This window comes from Silurus meridionalis, chromosome 14 (genome assembly GCF_014805685.1).
Source record: "Silurus meridionalis isolate SWU-2019-XX chromosome 14, ASM1480568v1, whole genome shotgun sequence".
NCBI lineage: Eukaryota > Metazoa > Chordata > Actinopteri > Siluriformes > Siluridae > Silurus > Silurus meridionalis.
Genome location: NC_060897.1, coordinates 8,929,877 through 8,940,935, shown reverse-complemented (window position 1 = coordinate 8,940,935; position 11,059 = coordinate 8,929,877). Strand labels below are relative to the sequence as shown.

At 36.8% G+C, this 11,059-nt stretch overlaps 1 protein-coding gene across 4 annotated transcripts in view; it reads right to left on the bottom strand.

Moving 5' to 3' along the window:
• doc2a (double C2-like domains, alpha) overlaps positions 1–11,059 on the bottom strand; it is a 30,291-nt gene that overhangs the window by 7,983 nt on the left and 11,249 nt on the right. For all 4 annotated transcript variants that reach the window (XM_046865504.1, XM_046865503.1, XM_046865505.1 and 1 more), the window contains 6 exons: positions 10,679–11,004; positions 9,747–9,826; positions 9,456–9,530; positions 8,877–8,986; positions 5,300–5,426; positions 5,047–5,106 (listed from right to left, as the gene is read on the bottom strand). In XM_046865504.1, coding sequence (XP_046721460.1) covers positions 5,047–5,106; positions 5,300–5,426; positions 8,877–8,986; positions 9,456–9,530; positions 9,747–9,826; positions 10,679–11,004 — 778 coding nt within the window. The remainder of the gene's footprint in view (positions 1–5,046; positions 5,107–5,299; positions 5,427–8,876; positions 8,987–9,455; positions 9,531–9,746; positions 9,827–10,678; positions 11,005–11,059) is intronic.

The following is an 11,059-nucleotide window of genomic DNA, read 5'->3' as shown; positions in this document are numbered from 1 at the left end:
ACATTTTGCCCTGTGAATATCAATGAAAGCTTTTTAACGTTAATGCTTCAGTGGTGAATGCTGGCAGATGACCATGCTACATGGCTTCAGGTGGTTATTTACCTTTGTATTGTGCATTAAAGATGTGTAATGCACCTAGCAGTAGATTATTCCTTACTAATATGTGGTCAAATTCAGTACAGTTGCAACTCCTTGCACAAAAATTCATTTACAGATCTTCAGTAAGCTCTTTTACTTGCATGTTTTTAGAGGAGGAAGCAAACCCATAGAACCTAAAGGAAATTCATACGTACACAAAGATGGCAAGCTAACAGATGGTAACCTGAGCTCAAGTTAAAAAAGAATATTAATTAAATGCAGAAACTTGGAGCTGTAAGGTGGTAATATTAGCACTGTGCCAAGTATTTACACTTGTGTAAGTCTTGAGTTAAACTAAAAATTTATGCACTCATCTATAATGCACTAATCATGCAAACATACTTTTTCTATCTTAAGATCACAACATACTATAAATGTATAAATAAGCAACTTATGGCCTTTCTGGACTTCTGTAAATTTGTGTTTAGCAAACACTTAGATGAAAAAGCCCTATAATATCTTGTTGTATGACTCTCTTATGAAAGAACACAACCTTCAATGCAGATTCCAATTATTCCAGATGGCTGCCTCCATAACATTTCAGCATTAAGCACCACAATGGACTTTTAAAATGAAGTTGAATCTTAAACCACATTAGCAAATCTCTTTGCAATTACTGAGAACTAAGTAGTGGTTTGTGGAAGATATTTACAGGAACTTTTTTAAATAAAATATATTCTTAAAAAAACCCCTCAAAAATCACATATAAAAACATGAATATTTATTAGCATGGTCTATAGCATTGTTGTAGTATGCATGAATAAGGCACCTGATTGTTACTCACATATGTATTTTCTGAACATTTCATTTTATTTAGTCTTCCTTTGCTCTTATAGTTACCTCCACTATTCTGGGAGAGCTTTAAACCAGATTCTATAGCCTGGTTGTAGGTATTTGTTCATTCAGACAAATGAGCATTAGTTCAACTATGATGAAATGGTAAAACTATAGCTGGACAATTGTGTGTTTAGAATTTTGTGGCAGCAGTAGTGGGGTTGGTGTTATGTATGGATGCGATGGGCAGATGTTCACAAACTTTTGACCATATAATGTATCTTTAATTGGAAATATATTTTTTAAAATTTAAATAAGCTATTTTGCTTTACAGCGTTCCTACAGCTTCTCGCTAAATGTCATTAAATGTCTCATTAGATGTGTCTCGATACATTTTGACTTTTTACGAAAGACTAATGACCTTCAATTCGCTGATGATAATGAGGAGGTGTAACGAGCTGGTAAACAGGTGTGAGGACGCACACACATGGAGAGAGCGAGAGAGAAATATCTTTCATATTCAGATGCATGTGATTAGCACACAGATGGCACAGGATCAGTCATCAGTTCCTATCAGATTCTGAGCATCTACTAGGTGCCAAATCAGGAGTTTTTGATAAATAGCAACAGTGCTCAGCTGTAATCCGGTGGCCATGTGAAACATCCACCTACTAGCATTTCGCCTCTTGGTTTTCTTTTCTTTGCTTACTGACAACTTTTCTCTCTAATTACTTAACTCTGCCAAGATTTTCTGCCATTCTCTGTCTCCACTTTGCATTTTAAGTCCACCTCTTGCTCTCCTTCTGTGTCACTCTCACTTGTTGTCTTCCTTTTTGTAGTGCTGCAACTTTGTACTTGTCACAACCATTTTTCATCCTTCTGGGAATGAGTTGTCCAATGAGGATTCTACATTCATCTCTCTCTCTCTCTCTCTCTCTCTCTCTCTCTCTCTCTCTCTCTATCTATCTATCTATCTATCTATCTATCTATCTATCTATCTATCTATATATCTATATATATATATATATATATATATATATATATACTCCTCTTCTGGAGTTTGCAAAAAGTCTGTATTAAGATCAGATTAGCATTTTTACATGAACCGCTCTTTCATTGCAAATCCAGGCCAACGCTAATTGCTTGGCCATCATTATTTATCTCTTCATTACAACATTCTGTGAACTCCATTCCAACTGTTTTCAAATCAATGTGAAATGTTATTTTGTTCACTTTTAAGAAAATTCTCTTAAAGATTTCAAATAATTGGATTTTTTTTTTAAATTAGTCCTTTTTCTGACTCCCTGGCTGAGAGCACAGAGAACAGCCACTCCTCAGTTTTTCCCCATTTTGCCCTCTGAACCCTCTGTGCTTTTTGATGTTGTTGTCATTCTGTCCAGCTGTGCTGTAATTTCAAATGTTTGAGCAAGGTCATAAGGTTTTCCTCTTATCGGCCGTGTTCATCATTTTATTAGAGGTACCGAAAAAAGGAAATTATTTTATATTTCATGTTTTCTCTTACTTTCATATTGCTGTTTCTGTGTTCTTCAACCAGTGTGCTTCAACAAACAAGTCTGGGACTTGAACTTTATTTTTTTATTTCTTCTCACCTAGTTGTCACCATCATCATTATCATTATCATCATCATCATCATCATCATCTGCCACTGGATGTTACTCCTCTTTTACAATCTGACTACAAGCAGTTTACAACCTGGCTGCATTGATTTACAAGCCAAGTTGGTATAGTCATACAGGAAAGACATCAAAAACTAATACTGGTGTCAGAAATCGATGCATTTCTTTCTGGTCCATGTTACAGCTCATGGGAGAGAGAGCTAAATTCATAGAGCTCAACTTTTTTTCAGAGCCAGAAGGTAAAAGACAACCCTGCAAACTGTTTCAGAGTGTTCATGTTTTCTATGGAAACAAGGTGGTGGGATGAAAGAATGACACATCATGCTTTTTTGTGAGTTTGTGTTGTGTAACATCCATTAAACACTTACGTTATAGCATCTATAAATAACCATTCACTCACCATCATCTGTATTTTTCCTCTCTATTGAAGTTAATAAGGAAAGAAAACACCACTTGTCAGTGCAGAATCAAACTGCATTCGAATTGCAATAGTCAATCTTTACTCGTTTTACTGTGTTGTTTGTGTGTGGTATTATACAGTACATATAATTATAGGGTTCCACAAGGTTCAGTTCTAGGACCCCTGCTTTTCACAATATACATGCTTTCCTTTGGGAAATATTATTAGCAGGCATGGGATAAGCTTCCACTGTTATGCTGATGATACCCAACTATATATATCTAATCGAAACCGGACGATTCAGTTTAATTGGCTCTGATAACTGAGTGTGTAAAAGAATTAAAAGATTGGATGACATAACTTTATATTATTAAATTCTGATAAGACAGATATTTTGCTCATCAGCCCAAAAACCAGTACACAGAAGCTCCAGCATTTCAACTTGCATTTAGAAGGATGTTCTGTAACTACTAGTTCAACAGTAAAAGACCTAGGAGTTAAAACAGCCTTCTTCCACCTTAGAAATATTGCTAAGTTAACAAACATGTTTTCTATATCTGATGCAGAGAAGCTCGTCCATGCATTCATGACTTCAGACTGGACTACTGTAATGCAATATTTGGTGGTTGTCCTGCATCATTAATAAACAAGCTACCAATCTTATCATCCCTACACTGGCTACCTGTTAAGTTTCAAAACGACTACAAACTACTGCTGCTTACTTACAAAACACTAAATGGTTTGGCTCCCATGTATCTTTCCAGTTCTCTAACACGCTTCAATCCGTCACACTCTTTGAGATCTCAAAACTCTGAGTAATTCCTAGAATAGCAAAGTCCACTAAATATGGTAGAGCATCCACACATTTAGCTCCTAAACCTTTGAAATAGTCTTCCTGACAGTGTTCGGGACACACTCGCCTAGTTTTTTAGCATGGCCTACACATAACACACATCACATATCATAACCATGTGCTCCAGAACATTTGATCACATGCACATTATCAACTTGTGCTTGTTAATATTATGAACAGCAGCTACACTAATTCCTCTCTACTGCATCTCTTTCTCTACTCATCCCGAGGCATCCTGAGGTTGCACCAGCCCCAGTCACATCCAACCTCATGAAGATTGTGGACATTTAAAGAAGTAGATGCCGACCCGCAAACATCTCAAACCATCTAGAGACATACCACCGACATTTGGATCCCACTTCATGTGGAGTTTGAACATTGGACCTCTTTGAGTGTTAAAAGGGTCTGGCATTGATAAGATGGTGTTGGATCTTGTGTTGGTGATGAGTTGCTCAGTAGCTCCTGGTTCCATATTCTCAAATAACTGTATAAGACTGTAGAAAGAACATTACTCATAATCTTACACTCCAGTGCTCATGTTAGTTCTCACTCTCCAGTGTTCTGTATTGTTTAAAGATTATAATCACACTCTTGATGTCACCCAAATAAGGATGGGTTCCCCTTTTGAGTCTGGTCCCTTTTAAGGTTTCTTCCTCATAACATCTAAGGAAGTTTTTCCTTGCCACAGTCGCCATTACTTGTTTATCAGGTATAAATACACATCATTTACCTTAACTGTTAAATTCTGTAAAGCTGCTTTGAGACAATGTCTGTTGTGAAAAGTAAATAAATAAATAAAAAATATAATATACATGTGTATTGTTTTGTCTAAAACAGGGATATTCACAGCCCTAATATTTCATTTCAAAGTCTTACGTGTATCAGGTTTTTTAATCACCCAGTTCATTGAATCGTCAAGAAATTGCTATTTCTTTCAGCGACATGTTCGACTTCCAGAGTACTCCAGGAAATGTGAGGATGAAAAATGGATTTTATTCTTCTCCTCACATATTACAATGTACACACCATTCTTATTCGGAGTACTAATTCACTTTGATCCCAATGTGAAAGCACTAAAGATCGCAATGATAAATGCATTAAATATGCAGACAATAATTGGTTTATTTAAGCCTGATATGTATTCAAGCTCGGAAAATGTCAGTGCTGGAAACAGATGGATTTAATGATAGTGAAAATGTGTGTGTGTGTGTGTGTGTGTGTAAGAGATGGCTGAGGTTGAGTACCTCTCTGAGATAACAGGAGATCCCTCGCAAGGCTGCTCCCATTGCTGTCGGAGAGGGAAGCTGAAAGAAAGGTAGAAAGAGTTAGAGGTTAAAAACAATCCTTGAAATGTTTATCACACTTTTTCCAGGAGTACTTTCAAAGTGCCTGCCTGTGTATGGGACCGTGTTTATGTCTCTGTGTTTATGTCTCTATGTGTGTGTGTGTGTGTGTGTGTGTGTGTGTGTGTGTGTGTGTGTGTGTGTGTGTGCTTACAGGTGGTGGATGCTCTAGGCAGGTGTAGAAGCGTTTAGTCTGGTCTGGTTTCACACGTCTCAGAGCCACCCGCGACTCACCAATAAATTCATTGTGAGTCAGCTTGTCCTCATCGCACACTGATAACCTGAACAAGATTATAGGAGAGACAAAAGAGCAGAGAAAGTGAGGGGGAAGAAGGATATGTGTGTGTGTTTACAAGTCTAAAGGAAAGAAGAAGTGGGCACAGCTTATTTTTTATGGAAAATAAGTGAGAGCCAAACAGTGGCAAAGTGAGAGATTAGCAGAATACAGGGTAAGAGAGATAAAGAAAGAGAGAGAGAGAGAGAGAGAGAGAGAGAGAGAGAGAGAGAGAGAGAGAGAGAGAGAGAGAGAGAGAGAGTGAGTGAGAGAGACAAAAATAAGGCATGACGGAATTGCTCCTGACAGAAATGTATATTTATGACTGGGATTAGAATGATATTCTCAGCGTTGACAGCTTTTTTATTTAAATGTCCTGCCCCCATGCACTCGCACCTCACGTTCAAAGGGCTTCACGCATGAGTGGAGCTAAGACTCAGTTTCAGCTCTTCGGCGTCAGAGATAAACAGTTAAATTACTTTTCTTTGTGCTCTTTTCTGCCTTCACACCACCAGGAATAAGGAAAAATGTTGAGATAGAAAGCATTTAAGGCATATAGGTACTTTTCACAGAGTAAAACTGGGTCTAGTGTAAAGTAAATAATATTTTCATTTTAAGCAACAGGATTTCAATTATCAGCTCACTCCTGAGAGAGTAAAGAGAACCATCCTGCTGACTTTTGCAACAGGTGCAGCTTGAACGAAACCTCTAGCCTTCACACACACACACACACACACACACACACACACACACACACACACACACACACACAAAAGAATATCATGAATAAAATATGACAAGTTTCTGTTTTTTATGTTTATTTGCTTTTTTATTGTCTGGGGAAAGTAGTGTTTGGTTGGTTTATAATGGGACCCTGGTAGTTCCATTTTTCACCTTTTGTATAAGCTGTTTCTGTAATATTCATATCAGTAAAGATAATGTTATTTGGTAGGTGTTTAGGGAAACAGTAAACATGTGCAGTTTATACTGCAAAAAAAGAAAATAATTCTGTGGATAATTATCAGAAGCTGACAGGTAACCAAAAGTAATTCAGATAAGAGCCATTTACATCCAGCAGAAAAGCATATCAGAATGCCCAAACCTACAAAAAAACATTGTACAAATTAAATCCACACAATAAAATCCTAAATCCCCCTCTAAACAGTAAATAATATTTTGAGAGGCTTTTAAAAGAAAGAATTGTCTTAGTTCTTACAATTAGAGCAAGAATAATGAATTGAACAATCCCATTAATTCGTTTATAAAAGAATTTCAGCATATAGCATTTGCTGACACTGTCTCTGTTATGTCTATTAGAGGTATGGTAGTGTAAAAGGGTGAGGGGATATGGGCGGGCACCCTTATTACGCATCAGATAAATGATAGCAAGAGATGTACGAGATGCATGCAAAATTGACGCTGGGATAAAATTCCACAATCAGGCAAAAACAAACAAACATGCAAACGAACTAGTGGGAACACTTAATGAAATGTTTCTTTTTTAAAATGGATCATATTTGTATCATTGTCATTGTAGATTGCACTAATGTTACTCATTGTGCAATTTTTCAGAAGGAATATGAAACAGTGATGAGCCTGCTCCTTTCTCTTCAGTGAAGAGTGATGAGTGTCTAGGGAGAAGTGTATATCTGAAATGAAGGGAGGGGGGATTTGCCGGCGGCACAAAGTGGCAACCAAAAAGAAGATCTTGGGAGAATGTGTAATGTGAAAAATTGTGTTACAGATGAGAAGAGAGAATGAGTTGTTGTTAGGACGTGATGACATAGAAGTAATCCCCTGCTGCTAAAATATGAAATAGGTTTCATTATGATTGAACTAGCCCTATAAGGGATAAGAATTACGTTATGAAATATTGTGGGAAATGTTTTCTTCGGTCCAAAGTATCCACTCATGTTCATGTTCAACACTTACCTTGACATGTACAGACCTGCATATTTGTGCTGATAATACGTTTTATACTTAATTATCTCCCCAGTTTGTTCAGCAAATATTTCCATTTGGTCACCAAATATTTCCAAGCCAACACGCTTATTAGCTTAAAAGAAAAAAAATAGCTGTCTACACTTTTACACATACATGAGCTCAGATTCTCCTGACTGGTTAGTGTCACTTCACTGAAAACAATCTGACAAACAAGAAATTGTATGCAGTCCCTTCCACCCAGTTAGAACAACTAACTTTGTTCCTTTCGCTCCCAGGACACAGTATTTTCAGAATTCAAACGTGTGATGTTCTAAAGACAGTATGAATACTTAATATTAATATTGTTGAAACACTTTTACAATTGTTTAACAATTACAACATAATAATTTGCAGATCTGCGAGGTTTCTGTGAAAGCAAAGAATTTAAGCATGTATTATTAATGAGTATTTGTGTGGCCATGCTGAACAATAAGCAATATCTATTCACACCTGTGTTTACTACATGGCTTTACATCTCAGCAGCAGATTCCACACGGGGAGACTCACACAGGGAATCTATGGCATTGAGATGCTTCTTAATGTCAGGATTATAAATCATAACTATGATTCCAGCCACGACTCCTCAATGTTTTATGTTATGTGAAATGTTTGTGCCTGAATCACATTTCTGGTTAATTATATCAATGATATACACTTATATAAAGATTAACCTAAACTATATCTCTTTTCTCTCTTAGTGGTTGTTGTTGGCTTCTACAGTCCTCCTATGGTTATTTATTTGTTTCTTGATCTTTGTTTTGTATGTTTGCACCTAAATCAATAAAGGAACCCTTATTACCTGAGTAGTTAAGGTGTTGGACTTTGGATGAGAAGGTTGTGAGTTGAAACCTCAGTTCCACCAAGCTGCTACAGCTGAGCCCTTAAGCAAAGAAGCTGGGCCCTCAAACCTCAAATTCTCACTTGTATAAATAATTTCCAGATAAGGGTGTCTGATATATGCCAAAAATAAAGTATTTGCACATTTGCAGATTCTATATAATTGTATTTGATTAAGTTGTGTTATAATATTTCACAGAACTGTATTAATCTAAATTTAATCACATAGTTGCTTTAGGAATGAGAATTTCTTTCTGTCCCCTAAAGTTAAATATAGTCAGTTACACATATGCTGTCACAAGCAAACGACTTCAGAAAAACAGTTTCTTCTCAGACTCGAGCAGCAGGCACATAAAAACATATCCTTAACATTCAGAAGTGTACAGCGTTCTAGAGAACAGGCTGAAAGCTGAAATATTGCTGCCACAGAGATGTACCCAGGGAAGGATGTGTGGGCGACTGGCATACGGGTATTCATGGCAGAAAAGACACTCCCTGAAGGATTTTTAGAATTGACTTCTATAAGCTGCTCAATTTACAAACCCCCACACACACCTACATCTTCCTCTCACAGACACACACACACACACACACACACACACACACACACACACACACACACACACACACAAACTACCTCAGAGTCTTTCTGTGCATGTCTTCTTCCGTAATTCCAATGTAGGTTAGCGTCTCATTCCAGACCGGATTTAGAGAGTTCCGTACAGTTTTGGTTTTCAACTTGTTAGCCTAATGAGAAACAATGAAGGGGCTAATTTAATAATTCAAATAAAAACATTAAATATATAATTAAGCTCCAAAAGGTATTTAATATAGATGAAATGAAAATGTATCTTAATTAAAAATGTTATGAATTCAAGATATTTCATAAACTTGGCTATATTCTGCTTCAAGCCAACAATCCAAAATTTTCATTAATAATAATTGCAAAAAAAAAAAACAGAATCATTAAAATGCTGTCTAAATGCTGGCCTTACAAGGTATTAGCAAATATTAACATGAAAACCCTCAAGCAAATAATGATTTTAATAATAGCATTTGCAGCTATTGGAGAAAATATTTGTGTTTCCTCTTTTTTGCTTTGTGTTAAAGTTTTGTACTTTAATTGTTTTATATGTATGGTTATAATATACATAGGAAACTTATGAATTATGGATGTGATGATTCAGTGCCTGCACTGTGGTTTCAACTGACCCACCTTACTCGCTCCAGGCAGGAGATGAATCTTAACATATGGATCTGACAGGCCGTTGAAATCCATAGGCTTCAAACCCTAGAAAAAAGTGAGTGAGCATTATTGCTTCTCATAAAAGTTTTTGGCAAAACATGACTCAAAGCATTCACTCATTCTATTTATTCTATAAGTATGCATATGAGCATATGCTCACTGACATATTGTCACTAAACTAGTGATTATTTCTTCAATGGGACATCTTTTATAACATAGCCTTATCTTTTAAAAAAATTAAACTGTTGGAAAAGTGCAAACCTTGGCTCTAAGGATTGTGCAGTGAAGGGAGCTGGTGGCTTTCTCATACCGCAATTCGAACTCTAATGTCCCGAGAGCAGCTATACCATAATGGAAAAATGATCATATTAGCATACACATGGAAAGATTAAACTATTCACAGTGCAATTTGTCAAGCTACAGCAATCAACTTTAAGCACCTCTGGAATAAAAACGTTCATTAATCATCTATTTTTATTATGATCCACACAAAGGCCGTAACAGGTAACAGGTAATACTGTTTTAAAAAATAATTCAATTTTAATGTTTACTAGATGTAGGACAATAGTGCTAAAATCTCATGTGTAAATAAGAAACAGCGCAGATTTCACACATAATATATATATATATATATATATATATATATATATATATATATATATATATATATATATATATATATATATCCTGTATATACAGTAAATATATAGCACAAACAGCATGTGTGCAATATTCATGCAAATTAGAACACACTATTACACACTGTATTTATGTAATGTGATTATGCTGGACCTCACTGAACGTGTGTATAACAAATGTGTGGGAAACTCTCAGTTTAACCCAGCATCACACCCTGCACCTACATAAAGTCCAGTTATGTATCTGGTTTCTATGAATATGATTCATCGACCACATCCACCCATGAAACATAACACAAAGCAGTACTGCTCCTGCAGCATTAAGGATTATTTTCTGCCACATTGGTTTGACATTTTACATCCTTTTAAAGGATGTAAGGCAGCAGAGGACATTATCTATTAAACCATCCCACTGCAGTCATTCTTTGCCCCCTTTTGTATTAAAGCACTTTTAACTCTTAAGTGTTACCTGGTGTGATTGTATTATTTCCATGCACAGAGCCCAAGTGTACAATATAACGAGAACTAAAACTAATAGGTGGAATGAAAGCTTACTGCAGTCATCACTGTCAGAACTGTTGATGTCCACTGATGTGTCCACACTACTGGACAATGACAATGTTCCACCACCTCCCCTGGCCCCGGCTTGCAGTGGAGAGAGGAGTGTGCTGCTGCCCCCTGCTCCAGAAGCCCCAAGCCCAGGGCTGAGGGCCACTGGAGAGGCAGCAGGGTGTGGAGAGATAGAGTCACCGGTCGGGGAGAGACGGGGAAAGTAGGCGGAGATCTGTCTGATTGGTCGGATCGGGCCCGGGCAGACGTCTATGGCCATGTGTTCCTGGATGGAGATGGTAAGTTTTTTACCTTTACGCACCGTCATAGAGCTGAGTGGATAAGATAGACAAAAGATAATGAGAGATATTAATTTTGGATTTATTT